General features: G+C 45.6%; 1 protein-coding gene across 3 annotated transcripts in view; it reads left to right on the top strand.

Annotated features, from left to right (window-relative positions):
- AMPD3 (adenosine monophosphate deaminase 3) overlaps window positions 1-23,286 on the top strand; it is a 144,482-nt gene that overhangs the window by 92,947 nt on the left and 28,249 nt on the right. For all 3 annotated transcript variants that reach the window (XM_069623659.1, XM_069623657.1, XM_069623658.1), the window contains exons 7-10: window positions 12,866-13,060; window positions 14,755-14,886; window positions 18,147-18,310; window positions 19,436-19,562. In XM_069623659.1, the coding sequence (XP_069479760.1) occupies window positions 12,866-13,060; window positions 14,755-14,886; window positions 18,147-18,310; window positions 19,436-19,562 (618 nt within the window). The remainder of the gene's footprint in view (window positions 1-12,865; window positions 13,061-14,754; window positions 14,887-18,146; window positions 18,311-19,435; window positions 19,563-23,286) is intronic.

Genomic DNA, 23,286 nt, shown 5'->3' with positions numbered 1-23,286 from the left:
GCATTTAGTTGTCTGGTGCTTCCTAGTTGTGATACAAAAGTCATTGCTTTAGGAAACGGGCAAATTGATTTATGATAAACGTCCTTTACCTTTTTGCAAGTGGATGGGATTCTCACGCCTTACTTCGATATACACTTGGCTTTAATCCTGCACGCAGAGAAAATCAAAGCCACCCAGCAATGACTGGCTCAGTACTTTTTATTTCATCTCCCCCTCGCTAGAGGGAGATCTTGCATGAGGAGTCAATGTCACATCAGAAGGGCATCTTGGAGGGCATCTAGTGAGACTGGGTTTGCAAAGCATCAGTTTAGTTTGTATGAATTGTGAGACAGAACATATTGTGTACAAGATCTATGCCTTGGCAACTGTAATGAAAAACAGGTATGTCTGCAAAAAGATTAATTATGTGTTGAAAATTAATAATAGGACATTCGAAAGACGAATGACTAGGGGACATTAATGTTTGCCATGTCCTAATAGCTAAGATTTGATTAAACTTTATTCGTTCGGTGAACAGGCTAGGCGCCAGTTTGCATAAAATGGTCAGGTGACCAGAACATTTGCATTACTGCTGGGCAATTTTGCACTGACATACCACATTTGCTATAGTGAGTTGAGCAATTAATGTGCAGGCCATTCGGCGCAAATGTTGTAGTTCTCTGTGGCAGTGCACAATTGTGTGGCACGGGGGCAGAACTGCCAGGCACCAAAACAGTATCTGTAACGTAGTCCTTGGTGTTCTAGAAAAGCTTTAAAGTTAAGTGATACCTAGAACACTTTGGAGATGCTCTTGAGAAAGGCATTCAACATTCTGAATCTGTGCTTATGGTAATGTTTGATCTGAGTTTTAAAACCAGGGTTCCCGAGAGCATGCAGGGATAAAAGCAACAAGGAATGAGAATTGTTAACATGGAATGGAATAGTTGCTCATTATTCACCCCTGCCGATTCTTTATGACCATTCAGCGATTTGCGTCTTCATTCTGGGATTCCTTATGGATTCTGAGACCCACAGAGGAAGTATGTAAACAAGGCCTTCTGAATGGTTTTCTAAAGAGACATAAGCTGTACATGGTACAGTGCCAGCCAGGGGTGTTGCTAGGTCTGGAAAAGACCTGGGGCTATGCTAATGTTGGAACTGTCGGGACTGGGGGCTAGCTAGCCTTTTGGTTGTAGCTCCTGAGATTCTATCCGGGGCTACAACCAAAAGACCAGGTGCTATAGACCCGTTAGCCACCCCCCCCCCCTCACTCCCAGCAACGCCTCTGGTGCCAGCCCCTCTAGGTATATGATCCTCCCGTAGGCACTTTGGAACGTGTTACTTTGTTCATCAAACACGTGTTTTGAGTGTGATAGGCCTGGTCTCCCCGACTTGCTTCTCTTACCAGCTGGCAGTTGCTATTAGCATGCACCGTGCACTGTGCCAAATTCCTGAGCTGTTGTGGCAGCTAGATTTGTTTAAGTGCTGCATCCAAAGTAATGACTTCTCGGTCACCTGTTGTACTGACTCTGTGATACAGGGAGGGTTCAGGTCTCTTATAACGGTGACAGCTTGAGCATAGTAGGGGCCGCGGCTGCCGCCAGACATGCATGCAGGTAAGTGAGCGGGGGTCCTGATTATTGCGTCCTGCAGCGGGTGTCTGTTTATTTGTTGTTTCATTTGTGGTGTCCTTTTGGGACATGAGCTTCAAGGCATATGACGAACAGCAAATAAAGTAGCGGCTGGCACCACTATGTGCATACGCAGGTGGCTTAAACAAAGTCTTAAATATTAAACACAAAGGCTGTTTGTCTGTGACAATAATTAGGAAATTGTAGTTTTTCAAAATTAGTTTAAAAAAGTAAGGGAAAGGTGCCAGAGTGATAGCAGTGTAAAGGGAGACTTGCCGATTACCTGTACATTGGCAAAGGCTTGGTGTCTAACAACCTTGATAATCAAATCATGTAGATGTCGATGAACATGCATACATCTCCTCGTACATGCGTCATGTGTTGCAAAGAGAGTTCTGCTGAGCAACGCACCCAGGTTTGGTTCCTTCTCTATTGACACTGGAATGTGGTCCCATTGAGTCGGGCCAGGTGAACGGGAGAGGTGAAGGGCAAAGAGGGCCCTTGTGCAGGTTCTCAGGAGCCATTTCAGCTTCATCCGGTGCCAGACCACGTGTGATAGTTTGCCACTTGATGCCATTCCCCAGATGGAGTTTGTGATGAATCAACTTCCGGGGCACAAGTGGTCCAGGGATGAATATAGTTTTCTTAACCATAAATCAACCCCACACCTCTGGTACACCAGAAGGGATCTGAACAGATTGGAAAACAAGTAATTATAAGACCTGCTTGTCAAATGTTGGTAACATGGACGGAACGGCAGGCTTATCTCTGCATGGTCGTGGATCGTTGGTTATTTGTAACACAGCGAAAATACAATTATTAACCAATGATAAAGCGACTGTCCAGTCAAGGTTGTATAAAAAAATATCGACTTTATTATTACTACAACAGACAGTTCTAGCACACTACAATTACAGCCCACACTGTAAAGGACACAGAGGCTGACAGCTTCACAAAGGAAAGGGATGCACTCTGCATACTGACAGGAGGGTAGTTGGCAAAGCAATCAGTCTTACTGTTCAATGTTATTTGGTTTCAGCACCAAAGGGACAAAGGGCCGTAACTGTCTCTACGGGCCTTCCGAGAAGGACCAAGGAGGCAGTACCACAATGTACCTGGTGCTGAAGAAGGTCTTGGTGCTTGACAGCATCGAGGCGGTTCCAGGGTGCTTTGCAGCCCGTGATACAGAGTTAGTGGTGGGAGACAGCTTTGGGTACCAGGCGCAGGCAGTTCGGCAAGCGAGGCTGGATGGGCGTCTGCAGGCTGGATGGATGTCTGCAGGCTCTCCGGCCCGGCGGCTCAGGGCCAAGAATTGTTGTCTCTTTGCTGGTTGGCAGATCTGGAATGCTGGTCGTCCCGGCCGCTCTGGCAACTGCGGCTTGATAACAGTCAGCGGTGCAGCTGGATGCGGTTCGAGGACTCGACCAGCTCGAAATTGTCCTTTAAAAAGATGGACGCTGGATGATGCTTGTGTGGCACTCGTCCTAGCTTCTTTGCAGGGCGTGTGTCCTTTCAAGGCAGACGGCCCAAAGATCAGGAGGGTTTTAGCAGGCAACGGCCTTGTCCTTTGTCCAGAGACTCTCCGGCACTTCCCACCTAGGAAGGTTGCTGTCAGAACCTAGCAGGGCACACTGTGTGCTGGCTGGGTACTGGTTGTGGAGCTGCTAGGTGGGTCCTCTGAGTCCGGTATCACCCTCTGTTACCTGGCAGATGTTTAGGGAAGGGATGTTGCTTCCCTCTTGGAACTCCTGTCCTACCTTCACTATCGGAAGATGGAAGGTAGAGTGTTCCTTCAGCTCGGGTACAAATGAGCCCTCCTTCTTACTGCTTGTGAAGTTTTCAGATGATCTGATCAGTGAGGGACGCAGTCCTCTTTTAAAGTCAAACGTGCCCCAGTGATTGGTGTAGGCAACGCCCACCATAATGAACCAATCCTGGGTCCCCACCAACAATCTTCAGTGATGCTTCAGGTCAGAATCAAAGCGCTTGGCAACAGACAGGGGAAGGATGACAACATATACTTCTAAGTCCCATCCATCTTCCTGTCTGCTGTACATCAAAGTGTCTCCCTAATTAACTGAGCCCTATGCGGTGCTTGGTCACATCATGGACTTCTTTTGAAATAGGGTGTTGCAGGCAGACTTTCGTCTCCTACAATTCACATACTTCCCTGCTCTGAAAATAGTGGTTCCAGACCGGACACTTGCTACACTTTCATACCGAGGAGGGGTGTTAGTACCAAGTTGACACATTGCATTACAAAGAAGTGTTGGCATCTGGTCTCCATTGTCACTTCCTGCACCCAGGCCTTCCCCGAGGCCTGCTAATTAACATTCTTCAGTATTCGCCGCCATCAGCAAGGTGTAGCAATGGAGATGCAAATCTATAAGGTCTTGAAATGCTAATCAGGCTGCCCACGGTCAAAGGCTTTTGGTGCACCCACAGCTGTCAGGTGTCTGCTACACATGACAGGGGAGGGAGGCGCTCGTAAGCTGTGTCCTCCCACAGGACACGACTATTTTTCTGCTGTGCAGTCAACATGGAAAATACTGATAAAATGGATCCCGATTTGACTAGTTGGGTGCTGGAAAGATGTGCGCAAGTGAGAGCAGAGCTTCCAGTTGCTGCAAATGTTGTTGCACGACTTTCATTCAAATGATGAAGTGAGAAATTGCCACATTTCGTGAAGTAGCTTTTTGTGTCAGTGTTATGTACTGTTGTGCTCTCCACAATGACAATGTGATTGAAACCAACGATTACGTACATTTTGAGTGCAGACTTTTTTTTCTGGGATTGGTAGTTGGTTATGCAACCGATGGTGGCTGCTTGTACTAAATTCCATTGAGTGACCCAAACATATCAGTGCCAACCTTTGGGCGTGGTGCGACGCTGTGAGTTACTCTGCCTGATATCAAGGCACGCAGAGAAGTTCCCATGACACGGACGGAACCTAGACTGGAAATAACTTATCAGCTTGTTGGCCCCAAAGTCGGAGTTGGGTTATGTACCTACCAAGGTTTCCAGCACTTTTGTAATGGATGGTAGACATAGGAGGGTCTTGTCGATTCATAGGGATGTCATATTGGCATTCAGGTTTTTCAAGAGTAGTGTGTGGATTGTGTACGTGTGTGAGGACATTCTATTCATGTTTACACCCAATCGATGACTCCTAAAGAAAGGGGCGTTTATTCATAGTCGTGTTCAGAAATCTCTCCATGAAAATTTAGAACCAGAATATTTATCTTTTCACACCAGGCAGTGTGATTGAAATTGCAATGGAGGAAGTGTTGCGTAGGCTGAAACGTTGTGGAACCATGAACTTGATTATGGCTTATGGTCCAATGAGAAAATATCCTGTGGTTATGTTCCTACTTTTGCACAGTATTCTGACATGTATTTTACTGTATTAGAACATTTTAAGACACTTGTCATAATTCTATGGTTTTGTTACATGGTGGATTCAAATGCCTGTTTTTAATTATCTTGTGGAAATCCCCCTGTTATTGAGTGAGAGCTAATGGCACTTCCCAAAGAAAGCGGCGGTTCTCTTTATCGCTTACCTTTCAGATGATGATGCTAGGTCTTAACTTTGCAAAGATTATTTCACATCTGCGCCCTACAGACCAGAAGGCATATCGGTCTGAAATGGCCGAACAATGCACCTGCGCCAAACCGGATTAATACTCCAATGGCATGACCTTTTGAAATTCCTGATTACAAATTTAAGGGAGGAGTGAGTGATGGCCAGACCCATTGAACAAGTTCTGGCTGGTCTCCAAGTAAACACATTTACAAAGAGTCTTAAGGTGCTTTTGGCATTTAGAAAACTGATGATTGAGGTTGGTTAAGCAAGCATAAGGAATTGCCTTTAGTAAAATATTGCAATACAGTTATAATATGAACTACTTAGGGGTGCTTAAGAGGGAGAATTCCTCTATATAGCAAAAAGACATCAGGCCATGGCCACTTGTCTGTTTGTGTGTTAAAAACCATGGCCACAAATAATCAAATTCCGAAATGCGCTGCCTGTCACACATTTCTTACACATTTTGCCAGCTGTGCCTGAGCCCTACATCCCTGACCAAGACCTACAGGTCAGAACAGTAGGAAACCTGATCTAAGGTTTGTCTTGAGTGGCCTTCACCTAGACTGCAACCAGGGGCTTCTCAAGGCGGCTTGGATATAATGCTGCTTCTGAGCAGTGTTCCACAAGTAAATATTTTGTGTTCCCCCACTGCGAGCTCCGCTTTGGCTATTTGATCATATTGTCGATGGCGTGAATCCATTCTGTTATGAAGTTAGCATGCGCTTTGAGTGTGGTTGGACCTGTCTGCCCTGCTCTTCTCCTTTGCTTGCTACCAGTTGTTGGCATGAAGCGTCCACTGTTTTTTATGCAGGAGCTTGTTGTGGCTGCTCTGAGATTCCTCACACCTATTCCTTACTTATCTGTTGTGGTGACTCTGCAAATACAGGAAGTCAGTAGGTTCCTGTTCATCTTGTGGTGAAAGATTGAGTCAGCTTCGTAGAAAAAACAGCAGAGGCTGCCCCTGCCACCAGACAGGCACACAGGCAGCTAGACTAATTTCAGCTTCCGAGAGCTGGCTGTTGCCTGCTTGATGGTTTCTCCTTCTGGCGTGAACCTCTGCCTTGTCATCTGAGAACAAATAAAGAACCACCTTACACACACACGCGCGCGCGAACAAACGCACGCACGTCAAAGCTGCCGGCAAAATGGCTGAGCTGCATGTCAAAGATTCCTGAAAATGGATATTGTTTATCGTACCGATGTATTCAAAAAGCTATAGACGCACGTTTAATGCCGTACAGTCGGTAACTCTTATAACTATTTACTGTCATTGTGAGGTCTGTTTTGTAGAATACCTATAGCTTGTTTCTAGAAATGTAATGTTGCTCTGAGAGGGCCTATGGTTAAATTATATTCTACTAATAATTATTATCATTATTTAATTTGAAACATACTCGTACTGCTTTAAGATGGCTTCAGAGAGCGTGCTGCGGTGCACCCCACAATGACTGCAAGCTGAACTCCACGATGAGCCGCTTGACTCCATGGCAAGACACAGAGGGCCTCCCTCGCCTGGGTTATCTATGAAACGTTTAACCTTTTGAGTGTCCTTGGGGCGTATACACAGAGCCTACAGAAGTGATCTGGGGTTTCAGCAATTTCAACATGAAGAAAGATGAGAGCCCTGCACACCATTCGTATATCTCACCACCAGTCCATGAGAAGTCTCCATGGGTGGATTAGTAGGTCAGTCGAATGCACCTGGGTAAACAGTGGCCAGAATAGGATTGGGAAAATAAGTCTGCTGAGCGGGGGATGGTGACAAGTAAAGAGCGTTTCGATTGGTTAAATATGATGGAGGAGGTGGGATCTGGGCTTTGAGCTGAAGCTAAGACTTCTTTGAGCTTGCCCCATCATGAGCTGGTCTACAAGTGGCTTTGAAAAAGAAGCAGAGCCATGCACGAGAGGCGGTGACTGATAGAACAGCAGGGCGGCGGATAGGCAGAAGGAACCAAGGCACTGCCATCGAAGGAATGACCAATGCAGTAGCGGCATGTTGCGGAGAAGGCGGAAGAGAAAAGACAGCAATGAAGGTTGCTAGAGTTTATGGATTTATTCCATAAAAAACAGCTATAATCCTTTGCACCTTTGTCAATGCAAGTAGGACTGCCTTAAAAAACAGCCACGCCAGTACGGAACTTGCACCCCTTTATGCTCAGAGAAAGGGTACATGCCATTCACCTTCGGTGCCCATCATGAGCACACTGTGGTGCCTTAGCTGAGGTGCCTATTAGACATTCAAGCTGGGCTGGGGGCTCTCAGGACCCCAAGGGCCAGTGAGTGCAGATCCACATTGCAACCTTTCACCTGGATGCACTACTCATCACAGTCGGAAGGGTTGCAGATTCCTGGTTGACCCTGCTGCTGGGGACATCCTAGCAGGGGTGGACTGGCCTATAGGGAACTCTGGAGATTTCCTGGTAGGACTCTGCACCCTGGGCCTCTTTTGTGTGGTAACCGATTTTATTTCCAAATGTTCTCATTGGAAAATGGTTGGACTTGCTGAAAATGTGGAATAGGGGGCCACTTTGAAAATGATTTCCCGGCATCGTTTTGGTTCCCAGGCCACCCCTGCACACTAGTGTGGACTGCAATGCTGAATGGTGCCAGAAAACAGTTGAAGCAATGCATTAAACCACTCAGTCATTGGGCCTGATCACGAGTTGGGCGGTAGCCCTCAAATAACGGTGTTACCACTGCATTTCAGGGTCCTCCCAATTTCGAATCTGGTAAACATGCTGGAAAAATGCCAATTTTCAGCGCAATTACCGCCAGCGGTATTACCGCACAGTAATTTTGCAGAAAATTCCCCATAGGGTCCAGTGGACCCAATGGTGAATGGGGAGTAACAGTTAGCGCCCGACCCGTGATCCGGCAGTAATACTGCCAGATGGGTGGAAGCTAACGCAAATAAAGTTGGGTGGTATCCCAGCCAGGATACCGCCCAACTTGTGAGGTGGCCCATGGTGTTTTAACAGCACAACCGATGCAGGCCATCGGGCTAGCCCACCATCCTATGCACAACCCACCTTCTACATCTAGTAGAAGCCTGCCTTCCAACACTGTTCTGCATGAAAGCCCAGAGCGTGGAGCAACTTATGCACTACGCGGCCCACAGTGCTAAAACACCATACCAGTGGCAGATGTGGGCTCCGCAAACACCATGCATACTAACATAACATTGCGCCGTAGGCATGGAATAAAAGTTCACTGAAAATCACTTTCCATCACCACCAAAAAGGACCAAGAAATGTACTAATTGTTTCCTTACAAGTGTTGATCTAACACTCAGCGCAGTGTCTTATGTGTTTGTATATAGAATATATTTTTATAAAGTGCTGCCTGATTAGAATTAAATATCACACATAGTTAAATTAACCCAGAAGACACACTGCATCCGGGTACAGGGTTCAGACATGTCACAACATGTCATAAAGATGAGCAGGATAATGCATTCAAATACCTAGCACACAGCACTACATCACACCTAGCACACAGCACTACATCACACCAAGCACACAGCACTACATCACCCCATTTTCTAAACACACGGCTTGTGTGTTCCTATTTAATGTGACATTTAATTTTGAGTATTACTACATTTTAGCACGTCTATCAGATAGAATAAACTATCCTTGTCTCGGGAGGATAGCTCAGGTGCAACATGCTCGCCTTGGAAGCAAAATGACACGGAGCAACACAGGTTCGATACCCGGGTCCGCGCTTAGAAACCTCTGGGTATTAAGCATGTTATAAATAACCTATCATATCTTATGATATCATACAATGCATTCAGCTAGGGTAACAGAGAAGCTGCAAAACATTCCAGGGCCATATTACAGCAACCATGCATTGATGCAAGGTCAATTAGCACTACGGTAAACTTGCCCTACTGCAAAAACATACTATGTTGATGCATTGTTTGAATAAGGGAAATGTTTGACCTAGTCTTAGCACTAGGAGGCGATTTGTCCTAGTGCACACATTCATGCAGAGAATGTATCATGGGCACGAGTGCAAGTTTTGCCTTTGTGCTAATGTGCACTTGCACCCACTCTACTTTTCTCCCATAGAGACCCGAGTTTCTGTCGCCTAACTTTGCAAAGCTGTGAACAGGTGACTTGCATGGCTATAAACAGGCAAACATGGCACGCGGCAGAGCTGTTTACATTTTCCGCCATTACCATGGGAACGTGGTTCAGAGCAGGCCGGGACTTGCCAAACCTGTTCAAGGCATCATCCAAGCACGTTCTTTGAGTGCTTAGAATACACAGACACTATGTCTTCCCATTTCCTGCATTTTAATGATCTCCGTTGTGCGTTTGATGTTGGCATGGGACACGGTACTGCTGGCACACTGGCATGAGATAGCTGTTCATTTAAAGACCCTCGACAGAACATCGCAGCTGTGCTGAACGGGTTGACGGAAAGGTGCACAGCTCAATAAGGAGGTGCCCTCCTGAAAGGAACACAGGGGGAGGGGCTGCCATCTGTAAGCACCGCCTTGATTTTCCCTGCCTTCTTTACTGGCTGCTGCTCACACATGCCTGGTCCAATCAGTGGTGTGTCCAGACTCTTTTGACTGGGGTGGCCCAAGTGGGGCAGTGACTTATACAGGGGTGGCATGAAGTACGAGCGCACACACACATAATGATCATAGTTGGATAATGGGGTGCCACCTGGGGTGGCCAATCAAATTCCAGGGGTAACACGTGCCACCCAGGCCACTCCCTGGACATGCCACTTTGTCCAATCAGAAGGCGCCTCACAGAAGCTTAAGAATAGCAGCAAAGTCGTAGATAGTGGGGACTTTTGGGGGTGGGCAAAGACCGTTTTACACACATCGGCAAAGGTACTGTTGGTGATCATCGAGTTCTGCTTTCAACGACAGAGGAACAACCCGCTGGATATTTTTATTGGACTCATGTAGAAGTGAAATAACAATGTTTTTTATGGCATTCTTCATAGTTTTTTTATTTTAGTGACTTGTAATGTGCAAACTGCAAACTCAGACCGCTGTCTTATTATTGCACACGATTGTTCTGGAAGTCGCCCCCTTTTCTATACAGGAATCTTTGATGAATTGTCTGAAAGATCCTCGTCTTTTTGTACTCTTTTATGGGCGAGATCCCGATTTATTTTTTCTTGACTTGACTAATGTGACTACGGACAGTGTGTTGTTAGAGAGATGTAGGAGGTTGATCTGTTTTGCACATAGTGAGATATTTACATGCAGAGAGGAGGGGCTTAACTGGGGGAAGCTTGGCTGTGCTATAAATAAAAGTTGCCATTATAACCCACCGAACTCCTTTAATTGCATTCCCCATAGCGGAATGATGTGTCAGTCAATGTGCTAGGCTTCAAACCTCTGGGATTCAGGTCACACCCAGACTTCTGCAGCAGGCACATCACTCACCTGTGGTTTTTAGGTCACACACATACTTCTGCGGCAGGCACATCACTCACCTGTTGCATTTAGGCCACACCCAAACCTATGCAGCAGGTACACCACTACCCTTTGGCATTTAGGTCACAGCCAGATACCTGCGGCATGTACATCACTCACCTGTGGTTTTTGGGTTACACACAGACTTCTGCAGCAGGCACATCACTAACCCTGTTGCATTTAGGCCACACCCGGATCTATGCAGCAGGCACATCACTACCCTTTGGCATTTAGGCTACAGCCAGATCTATGCATTAGGTACATCACTCACCTGTGGTTTTTAGGTTGCACACAGACCTCTGCAGCAGGCACATCACTAACCTGTTGCATTGAGGCCACAGCCAGACCTATATAACAGGTACATCACTACCCTTTGGCATTTAGGTCACAGCCAGATACCTGCGGCATGTACATCACTCACCTGTGGTTTTTGGGTTACACACAGACTTCTGCAGCAGGCACATCACTAACCCTGTTGCATTTAGGCCACACCCGGATCTATGCAGCAGGCACATCACTACCCTTTGGCATTTAGGCTACAGCCAGATCTATGCATTAGGTACATCACTCACCTGTGGTTTTTAGGTTGCACACAGACCTCTGCAGCAGGCACATCACTAACCTGTTGCATTGAGGCCACAGCCAGACCTATGTAACAGGTACATCACTACCCTTTGGCATTTAGGCCGCAGCCAGATCTATGCATCAGGTACATCACTACCCTCTGGCATTTAGGCCACAACCACAGACCGCTGCAGCAGGCACATCACCAACCTTTGGCATTTAGGCCACATCCAGATCTCTGCAGCAGGCACATCACTAACCTATTGTATTTAGGCCACACCCGGACCTATGCAGCAGGCACATCACTAGCCTGTTGCATTGAGGCCACAACCAAACCTATGCAACAGGTACATCACTATCCTTTGGCATTTAGGCCACAGCCAGATCTCTGCAGCAGGCACATCACTAACCTATTGCATTTAGGCCACACCCAGACCTATGCAGCAGGCACATCACTAGCCTGTTGCATTTAGGCCACACCCAGATCTCTGCAGCAGGCACATCACTAATCTATTGCATTTAGGTCACTCAACTGTGGTTTTTAGGTTACACACAGACCTCTGCAGCAGGCACATCACTAACCTGTGGCATTTATACCACACCCAAACCTATGTAGCAGGTACATCACTACCCTTTGGCATTTAGGCCACACCCAGATCTCTGCAGCAGGCACATCACTAACCTATTGCATTTAGGCCACACCCAGACCTATGCAGCAGGCACATCACTAGCCTGTTGCATTTAGGCCACACCCAGATCTCTGCAGCAGGCACATCACTAATCTATTGCATTTAGGCCACACCCAGACCTATGCAGCAGGCACATCACTAATCTATTGCATTTAGGCCACACCCACAGACCCATGCTTCATGCACATCACCAACCTTTGGCATTTAGGCCACATGCAGATCGCTGCAGCAGGCACATCACTAATCTATTGCATTTAGGCCACACCCAGACCTATGCAGCAGGCACATCACTAGCCTGTTGCATTTAGGCCACACCCACAGACCCATGCTTCATGCACATCACCAACCTTTGGCATTTAGGCCACATCCAGATCGCTGCAGCAGGCACATCACTAGCCTGTTGCATTTAGGCCACACCCGCAGACCCATGCTGCATGCACATCACCAACCTTTGGCATTTAGGTCACACCCAGAGTTATGGAGCAGCAGATTACTGTAACTGCCCTAGCTCCATTTCCTTATTAACAGAGAAGTGTGCCTCTTTAAGACAGGAATGTAAATGGCTGCTCTCCTGATGGAATAATAGTGGGTCTTGTAACTGATTGCCCTGTTCTATGTTCTTTCAACATTGCCATTGTTGTAATAGCTGGAATGTGTAGTGCATTTTTCGTTTGCCAGGCCATCTTGTAGAAAAGTCCAATGGGGAATGGCGTATAGAGAACTCTGATAGCTATTGACAAGCCAGTGCCTCTGATGGACTGGCGGGGCCGGCATGGGATCAGTCACATGCCAGACTGCCCACTAATGATTGACATGTAAGAAAAACCTCACATGTGAATCACAGACTTTACCCCGTTACACCAGCCTTAAAGTGGCAGAGCCACCATCACGGCCACCACCATATCGCGTTTCTCAGCAGGAAACCGCTTCCTAAAATGTAAAGAAGTAATGGTCACTGTTCTAATTGCAGGTGGACACTCACATCCATGCGGCCGCATGCATGAACCAGAAACATCTTCTCAGGTTCATCAAGCACACGTACAAAACAGAAGCCGACAGGATTGTGGCCGAGAAGAACGGCAAGAAGATGACTCTGAAGGAGCTGTTCGACAGTCTTAAGATGGATCCCTATGACCTGACCGTAGACTCGCTCGACGTCCATGCCGTAAGTATATTGCATTGTAATGGCAGCGAGCGATTGATTGGATTCTCCTGGCCACCATTTTATTTTTTCAAATACTAGAAGTCCAGTGAGCACTTGGGGAGGATTTTATTCAGGCGAGGATGAGAGGGGCCTCAAAAGTGTTTTTATATACGGCTTTGAAAAGCCTAAATGCTGTTTTCTGGGCAGTGCCTTTTGACGTAATATGAGAGGGGTGGGGCATCTCAATTGCCCCTTAGTATGACAACCGCACACCTATTATCCTGGAGGCCTCCCTCTTAACATGGCAGTGCCAGAATATTCACAGATGATTTTAAACATGCCCAAATCCTGCAAAAACAAAGTTTCTTTGGAAGCTGAGCGGCTAACAGTCTTTCAAATAACATTTGGGTCAGAATTCCTTTTCAATCTCAGATGCATAGTTAACATGGCCAACTTTAAATACCCTGGTACCATCTGGTTATTGAGTTTTGGGGGGATACACACCTGTTCTATTCCAGATATGTACAAGAAAAACAATGGTTTATTAAAAATGGTTGCTAAACAATCTAAATTGTTTGTGAACTTTCAGCCCTACACTGGATGGCGCCCATTTCCCATTTCAATTGTAGTTTGATCACTCCAGACAAAAGGCATGTTTTCTTCAAAGTAAATTTCAATGAAACAAGCCCCTTGTAAGGGAGGGATGATACTGCTGAAGCTCAATGAATACATACATTTTCAAACATATAGATTTGGAGAAGAACTAAGCCAAACTATATTAGCACTGTGGCGGGTGGGTATGGCAGCCTCACAAGCCAACCAGGAAGCTCGGAATGGGGGCTGTTGCTGATGGTACAGCCCACGTTCCGAGTTGTCTCAGAGGCGGAAGGCTGCCATCTTTCCCATCGGGACAGCAGATAAGTGCTCTCTGTGTGCCCCTGTGCCCCTTTCCCCAAACCCTCACCCTCAACTTCCACATCCCTCGCAGACTCCCACCCCACTTACCTGGAGCTTTCTTGTCCCTCACCGGCACCGGGAATACTCAGTGTTCCTGGCACTTTCCTTTTGCAGTAATGGCCACCATGGAAAGGGAGAAGGGAACTACGTGTAGTTGCCTTCTCCCTTGTCCATGGTGGCCATCTTGTTTTGTTGTTTTTGAAAGATGAGAAATACCTCACCTGATACTGCCCCCTGGGTTTATTAATTAAATATGATACCCAGACACATAACACCAAAATAAGTAAACAGCCCGAGAAGACATGATGAAAAAGTCTTACATGCATTGAAAAGTTTTAGGTAGCAGGGAAAGTGTAAAAAAGTCAACATCTGATTTACAATAGTGTATATATAGAGTGCAATAAGACTGAGAATTCACGACGATTACACAATGTAAAGGTTGTGTTCATGCTTTTATGACACTGGTAAACTTTCCAAATACATGAAATAGTTTGTGAAAAGGTTAAAATAAAACCCCCTGAATCACAGAAAGAGTTTGCTCTTCTGTATCAGGTAGAGAAATTTAGTGGGACGGTTGAGACCCAGGAGGAAATAGCCCGATTCTTCCTTCAGTCAATCTCAGCAGCAGGCAACATGGACGCCTCCGGGGTAGACGTCTAATTTCACAAAGAAAGAGATGGAGTCCACTTATAGATAATGCTGCTAACAGAAATCTGTCTCATTTAAGTTGGCATTAATAAAGCTTGTCTTGACTATAGGGGCGACAGACATTTCATCGCTTCGATAAATTTAACTCCAAATACAACCCAGTCGGTGCCAGTGAGCTGAGGGACCTGTACTTGAAGACAGAAAACTACCTCAATGGTGAATACTTTGCCCGTATTGTCAAGGTAAGCGCGGTTCCGGAGTCTTTCAAAGCTACCTATCTTTTCACGTACCTTAAGCTGCCTGTCTGTTCCAAATGATCCAATGGAAATGTACTGTTCCCCAGGTGTTAAATGATCATAACTTCTGCTTACCCCCAATAGCAGCAAAGAGGACTTGCTCATGTCGCGGGTGGGGTATTATGGCAGTACACATTATGCTGTAAGGGCCTCATTCTGTGCTTCTGCTACGTCTTTAACATTCTAGAGATAAACATGCTGAAAATCTTGCATTCCATGCAGACCATCCGATACACGTATGCCCGGGGTCTGCAACCTGCAGCTCTTGAGATGTTTTTGACTACGACTCCCATGATCCCTTACCATTGGCTATGCTGGTTAGGAGTAAACGAGCTGTAGTGCAAAACATCTGTAGCCAAGGTTTGCAGACCCCTGGTCTAAGTGATCCCACAGCCACTGTTGTAACTTCACTTCAGACCACAAAGTCTATTGTTTATGGCATCAGCGAACACTGTTTTGTGTATATCTTGTGCCATCAGAACACACTTGACACTGATCTCTTGTTGCATAAATACTCAATTCTTGCTTGTACGCAGCAACACAAAATACCTCTTTCCCATTGTTGAATGCCAATTTATTTGATCTGCTGGGACATCTTTTTCCCTTATTGTGTCTGGCATGAGTGACCACTCCCCCCTTTTCTGTCCTGACATTAATTCACACTTGATTCTTGACACGCCTGGCCACCTATCGTCACAAAACTGGCCCTTGCACATGCCTAGCACAGAAGACTGCAGAAGAATAGCTGCAGTTTTGATCCTAAACGTGGAAGCCAGGCATTGATTTGCTCAGGCGCACCATTTTAACATTGTGTGGACAGATTGGCGAGACTGTAAACCACTAGGGGCCTGTCTGCAGTAAGACAAACCAACGCCAGGGACCCAGAATTTAAAAGATGTATCTGTAAAGGCTACTGAATTTAAGGAATTGAAAATCAGCACAGTTTATTTGCATGTAACACCTGACAGCTCATTACAAGCCCCATTCACCAGCCAAAAATAGCTATATACACAGCAATGTATTCATGTCTGTGGAAACAATGACAAAACAAAAGAGGTGATGGCTGGAAGGTTTAGAATTAAACGTAACCTCTGGCATTGCTCTGGGCAACCCTCCAGTCCATCCTTCATCACCTGCCAAGCCATTACAAAAGGGGAAAGACCATATGCAAATTAGGATTTGTCCCACCCCAAAAGGGGCACGCCAGCCTGAACTGCTAGGTCACATTCCTTCTGCACGAGAACACAAGCATCCCCAGACATGTTTCAGCCTCGTTGGGCGTCATCAGTGAGGAGTAGCTTGGGTCTCGAGGCACAGTGGACACGGGACCCACATCTGGCAATACCCATCCCAATCGGGGTGACTACAGCAAAACAAAAGAGGTGATGGCTGGAAGGTTTAGAATTAATCGTAACCTCTGGCATTGCTCTGGGCAACGCCCCAGACCATCCTTCATTGCCTGCCAAGCCATTACAAAAGGGGAGAGACAATATGCAAATGGATTGCCCAGAGCAATTCCAGAGGTGAAGATTACACTGCTTTTGTTTTCCTGTAGTTCACTGGATACCTTTTAATCAACACACATGAAAGAGCGCCTGGGGAAGCGCCACCTTCATATCGGCGCATGTAACTCTTTGTCAGTACTCTTGCGAAGCTCTGCGGCTGATCTTCCTGCAGTACAAGCACATTGGTTTTCAGAGTGACTCCTGAAGAAGGTATCAACAGCCTCAGTCACTCAGAGGCCATTTTCAGCTTCTTGGCACCGCAGACTTGGATATTGCAATTACTGCCACATTTGTTTGGCTTTTATCGCTGTCTGGCACTTACCAGTGGATGAGTTGTGCGGAGTGGAGCGGTGTGGTTCTGTCTTGGAAGGCACTGAATGTGCAGCACAATGTGCGTGCTGCAGTATTTTTGGCTACACACTCTATGCTGGTAAGGGTCCAGGGCCCTGAGTGCTTCTAATGCTTGGTAGATAAAAGCCTCTTTAATAGTGTGCCCGACTGAGCTGCTTCTTGTGTATATATTTTCCACTGAAACTGGCTGAGATTTTGTATTCCCGTTTTGAATGTTAACTATTTCTTGCAATGCATTATTATAATTCCTAGCATAATGCTCCAAGCCGCAGTCTTTTGGATTCTGGCATGCAGTGGTCGAAGTGGGTGGGGGCGGTGCTCCTCTACCTTTTAGTTTGGCTATTAGGTGGCCATTAAAATAAGAGGTTTAACATAATAGCTTCAAATAGGGGCTTTGAATGAGAGTCTTTTATGCTTTTCAATGCAGATGATATAAGAGGATGGATTCATTTAATTACGTTTTACGTTTCCTATAGTTCTATTTTAAAAAGAAACCATTCCGGAAGGGTTTCAGAATAAAAGTGTAGGAAGAAGTTGACAATTGCACTATAGTGCACTGCACAGAACGTTCCCTTATACAGCAGGCCATGTATTTGGGGGTTTGTATGGTGCGTGGGAGGGGGCGTGGCAATGGGGTTTGTGGGGAATGGGCACAGGCCAGCAGGGAACATAGTGCCACTGCTTCTCTTCGTACACTTCGACCACTGGTGGCATGCCCTTGCTACCCACAAGATGACCTTAAGCCACACGCTTCTCTCTAGACACCTTTCGTGACTGCACAAACAAAAAACTGCACTCTTGACACATTTTCCTCTTTGCCTCCCCATATTTAAAAGATGGGGATGAAGAAGGTGTCCATGCATATATATGATTCGCCAGGGCGTGGTGGACAAAGGCCTTCAGTTTCAGACTTTCTGGTTGTCAAACGGTTCCTATGCAACACACGCTTCGGTATTCGCAGCCCCTTGGCCCCATTATTTTACCCCGTGCTGCTATGGCATATTCAGTGTTACACATCATTTGAAGTGTGGAAGACTGCTATGCTGCCTTCCTTGCATTTTTCATAACTTTGGCCACTTGAGACTTATCGGCCAATCACCCTGACCAGGAAGTGGGAGAAAACAACACTCTATCCTAGCGTATTTCATATGATGTTGAGGAAGAAACACATATGCCCCTCTAGTTAGTTCTTCCACCGAATATATGCTCACCCATGTGATGAAACCAAAAGTGTGTGTCGTTGGCAAAGCATTTGATGGGTTGAGAGTTGGCCGAACAATACCATTGCAAGAGTGCTGTCCCTACCCATTCCACGATAATCGTTATTCAGGATTCTGATTTTCTCCACAGGAGGTGGGCCAGGAGCTGGAAGAAAGTAAATACCAGTACTCAGAACCGCGGCTGTCCATATACGGACGGTCCCCAAATGAATGGGACATTTTGGCCAAATGGTTCATCAACCAAAAGGTGTTCTCCCCCAACATGCGATGGGTCATCCAGGTCCCCAGGATCTTGTAAGTATCACTAGAAAGCTTCTGAATGGTCCATTTAGTGCCTCTTCCACAACTGCTCATGAAATGTGTTATCACTATTCCGTTTCCCTTTATTTACTGTCCATTTTCATGTGATCATTAAAAACCAAATGACAAGGATGTAAACATCATAGATGGGTATTGCTTTGGAGTTGACCCATTGCAATGAACATGGTCAACCCTATGGAACTCTCTCTGTTCCTTCTCCTTCACCTTAATTTTCTGAAGGACTGATGACCTACCGATTTAAGTACATTGAGGCAACCGATAAGAAGCCTAAGGACTTAGGGAAAGAAAAAGTGAACATATAGAAGATACAATATGAACCATCCACAGACTGGCGGAAAGAAATGGCTATCAGGGTTTTGCAAAAGCGTTTAGTGCAGAGTATGCAGCACTGTTCCCTAGCCATAGGGCCTCATTACGAGTCCGGCGGTAAAACCGCCTGGTTACCGGCGGACTCATATTACCATTCCGCCTCCGTGACACCCGGAAATACCAGGGCATTACGACCCTGGTGTCCTGGGAATCCCGGAGGCGGAATGGTGTAAATCCCCATTCCCATTGAGTCCCTTAGGACTCAATGGGAATGGGGAAGTGGAAACACCGGCACCATCTCGTGATGGTGCTTGTGTTTCCACGTCTGCCTGCAGGCGGGCGGTGTTAAACCCGCCAGGTCAGACCTGGCGGGAAGATCACCTCCCGCCTGCAGGACTCGGGATTGGGCGGGCCGGAATTAACAGTGGCGGCGGGTTTACTGCCAATGTTAATTCCGGACCGCCCGACCTGTAATGAGGCCCATAGTCTCCTTACACATCAGGCCCGCAGAGCTGCCAAAAGCTGTGACACCTCCGGTTCTTCAACCAGTGCTGTGCTTAACTATCCAAAGACAGTAACGGGCCCCATGCCAGCAATGAGCCATTCAGGTTTTAAGTTCCTCAACTGATGGTGACAATTGAAGAACATAATTTTTAATGATATGAAGACCATTTAAGCCCTAGGCATGTCAAGAAAAAAGTACAGTCTAAGAAATTCTGACTTCACGAACCCATGAGGCTAGCACAGCAATTAGATATAAATAAATATGATGTTTGTTTTGTTTTTCAGTGATATATTTAGCTCCAAAAAGATTTTGCCAAGTTTTGGGAAAATGCTGGAGAACATCTTTCTGCCACTCTTCGAGGCGTCGATCAACCCCAAGGATCACAAGGAGCTCAACCTGTTCCTGAAATACGTAAGTCCTGCGCGATCTCAGCTACGCTCGGTTAAGCCTCCTCTGCATGCGCCATTAGGAGTTACACTACCAGGCCCCTCCCTCAATGATCCTCACTCTCAGAAACCACTGGCGTTGTGTCCCCTACTCTTTGGCAATGTCCAAGTGATGCCTACGTTCCCAATCTGCCCCCTTAACCGCGATTGCTCGCCCAATAATCAATCAGGTGCTGTCTGGTTCACATCCTGAAAAAGATGATGTTGCAGATTCTGGGGAGATATCATCTTAATCCTCTGTGTTTATTGCTCAGGTAAGATCCCAGTATGAAGCCTAGACCAGACAGCTAGTTGGTCACATAACGAGGAGGATTGTGTCATCTATTGTCCTGTGCATGGCACATACCAAATCACTAATAGAGAGATGTAGAGAGGCACATAAGTGGAAAGAGCAAAGAACGCGGAACCCGCCCTATCCAGCACGCAGTGCTAATATGTCCTGTTTCCTAGCAGGAATTCGATGTGTTGGAAGACATGACATTTGTGAGTCTTAGTACTGGGGTGGTGGAGAGGATATGCCAGGAACATAGCTCAGCATGCTAAGCACTGCCCTTAGAGACCTGTGTGTAACATGCCGCCACAGGTTTGGGTCTCCACAGGACAGACTCCACCCATCATGATTCTGAAGTCGATAAATTGAGTACCATTACATTGGGTAACACTACTACCTATAACTAAAGTGGGCGAAGCGGGCGGATTCATGCTAGAAGCTATATCATAATTTTATGTGGTAAGAGGGGAGGATGAAAAGGCTGATGCCAGGACACAAACATGGCCAGTCTGGGGATTATAGGGACTCTAGCAGTGCTGCTGGACAACCAAATTACTTTTAAAAGGGTGTATAATTATGCCGAGGGCCTGATTTGGAAAGGTTTTTCAATGGTAAAATCCTATTGAAAAAACGCTTTATGAATAAGGACCAACACGCTCCCAAGTTGAGAGAACAAGGGAAAAGCTCCCAGCCCTTCATACATTGAAAGCCCTATAAATTAAGGTAGATCTAACACATTGAAAGGTATTATATACATACAAGTATCCCGATTCACCTGCACAATCATTCAATAGTCATAATTTTATGACTTCAAAGGAAACATTTTCAGCGTGGGCCTGACCTGAAACACCTAGAGGTGTATTCCATGCAGTTTAGGGTAGCGGTCACGATGCAGTGCACGGACACAGCTCTTCTTGACTACATGCTAGGATATCCATCGCTAGGGGGTGTTTTAATGATGACTTCTAACCATCGCAAATGATTTGATCAGGAGCTGGCGAGAGCAAAGAGACCACCTGCGTGACACTGCCGCCATTTAACTGTGGTCAGCAATGACAATAAAAGAAGCAGCTGCAATGAAGCAACTATAGGCCGCTCCCTAGGGCTCCAACACCCGAGGCGCACTGGCGCTTGAATCACGACAGAATCACTTTAAGAATTATAACTCTCATCCTTAAAAGTCTTTATGGCAATACTACAGATAAATCAATGCTTCAATATCTAAATATTCCCCAGGTCGATAATTAAGATCTTCCCAAGCGCACCTTCTTGGAATTCCCAAATGTTCATTTCAGAAGAGCACAATCTTAGTCCTTCCAAAACCTCATACTATGGAAAAATGAACCTGTGTGGTTGAGGAGAGAAAAAGAGTTTATTTTAGGAAAAATATAAAAGCTTTTTTCTTAAACTAGAGCTGTACCCACTGTATCATATGCTGATCTAACTCTATCTTCATATATATATATATATCACAAACGCACACACAACCTCTCTCTCTATATATATATATATGTATCACACACACATTCTCGCTTTCTGCGCTCTCTTTCTCTGTCTCACTCTTTGTTACGGTCCACTTTTATGAGGGCGGGAAATGCCTTGTGAGGTGCACGTTGGCCGCCCCATTATACTTACATTGTATAATGGGTATTTTTAAATTTGTGCAATGTACATTTCTAATGAACACTTCCTGTATATATTTTAGTTATGAAAATAACTTGTGTTACTGAGCAATCCAAATGATCAAAACCTATAACAACCACATAAATTATTTTCTGGGTTTAGAGCTTATTTCATTTTTCAAAACACTCGCCCTAACATTAAAATGCTTCTAACATTGAACCATATGTATAGGTTCGGAGGGTTAAGAATTGGTTTAGGATAGAAAAGCTGCAACACTTGTCACTTCAGTGGGGTCCAAGGGTTGGCTGTTCTGAGATAATGTTTCCTCTTCCGGCACAGTGTTTTAGCTAGGTTTCAGGTGTACAGATGTCAGTTCCAAATCCATAGACACCCTGCAAGATATAGGTGCCACCTAAATATAAGGAAAATCAGGCACCCCTTTACTTTCAACCCAGCCAATCATATCTTAACTACACTTGTCTTCTCTAAACTGGAATACTCTGTCAGCATCCTCTTTGGTTCCCACAACTATGTTTTTTGTCCTCTCGACAAGATCATTAACTTTGCTACCAGGACTCTCTTTGAACCTCCTCACTTCATGACTACTTCCTTGTACCATCACCAGGCTGGACAACTGACGATGCAAAAAAGGGCCATATTTAAATTTCTTCTCCTGGTTCACAAATCTGTCCATGGTAAGGCACCACTTTATCTATCCTCCTCGATTCACTCTACAAGCCTTCTCGTAGCCCCTGCTCTGTCTCCTCGACTACTCTTGTGGCATCTCGCCCTCCCAGTGCTTACTCTCGCTTCTGCTCTTTCTCTCTTTTTGCTCCACTTGCATGGTATTCTCTTCCCCCGGACATCTGAGAAACCGTTCACACTGATTTGTACAAAACCAAGTTAAAAGCTTACCTCCTCGCCTCTGAGTTACCCTCTTAACTTACCTCCCACCTGCCTTCTAACTAATATTGTTCCCTTGCCTCTGACCTGTCTCTGTCCCTCACTTTCTCTGCTTCCACTCTAGCACTTCATCCATCATGGTCACATCCCTAATACAGCTCGCCGGACTTCCCATCTGAACTTAAAAATGTCTAATGTTGATTGTCCTTAATCTATGTAACTCCACCCATGTAGTGTCCCCGGTGGTTTTTCCATTTACTCCCCTCCACAACTTGGTCAGAATGTCACTCGAAATTCACTGGATCAGTAGTTTTTAAAATATTTGACATAGAAAGGGTTGCCCCTTTTTCCCGAAATTATAGCGATATCTCCCATGGTGCTTTGCAGGAGAGAGGCTTTTAGAAATGAACAATCCGGCATTTATTTTTTGGTCAATGGAAGAGATTTTCGTGAACATTTTCGATATATTCGTGAATATTTAAAATTGAAAAACTGAAAGAATATCTTTTGGAGGAGGAAAAATGATGAAATGGCATCAGGCTACAGGTGTATAGTGGAAAGGAGCACACCATGGGAAATGGGGAGGGGCTGTGGAGCAAGTTCAGAGCTCGAAGGTGTTCGCATATTCAGGGTTATTTTTTGCTTATTTTTGGTTATGTTAGAAATCAGGATTGGGAAATAAAAGTGTGTAACACCGATAACCACAGACATTCAGGGTTATTTTCGCATATTCAGGGTTATTTTTAAGTCCATTGCTTATATGACCGTGTTTATGGGGAAAAGGTTTTTTTAAAAACAGAGTTTAAAAAATAAGATGAATACAAACAAAATTGAATTTTATAGCTACAGTGAGCAGTGGGGTAACCTACTGGGGCAACACAGCAAGGGGTGC

This window comes from Ambystoma mexicanum, chromosome 11 (genome assembly GCF_040938575.1).
Source record: "Ambystoma mexicanum isolate Mex_15411 chromosome 11, UKY_AmexF1_1, whole genome shotgun sequence".
Classification (NCBI taxonomy): domain Eukaryota; kingdom Metazoa; phylum Chordata; class Amphibia; order Caudata; family Ambystomatidae; genus Ambystoma; species Ambystoma mexicanum.
This window is presented reverse-complemented; position numbering and strand designations above follow the sequence as displayed.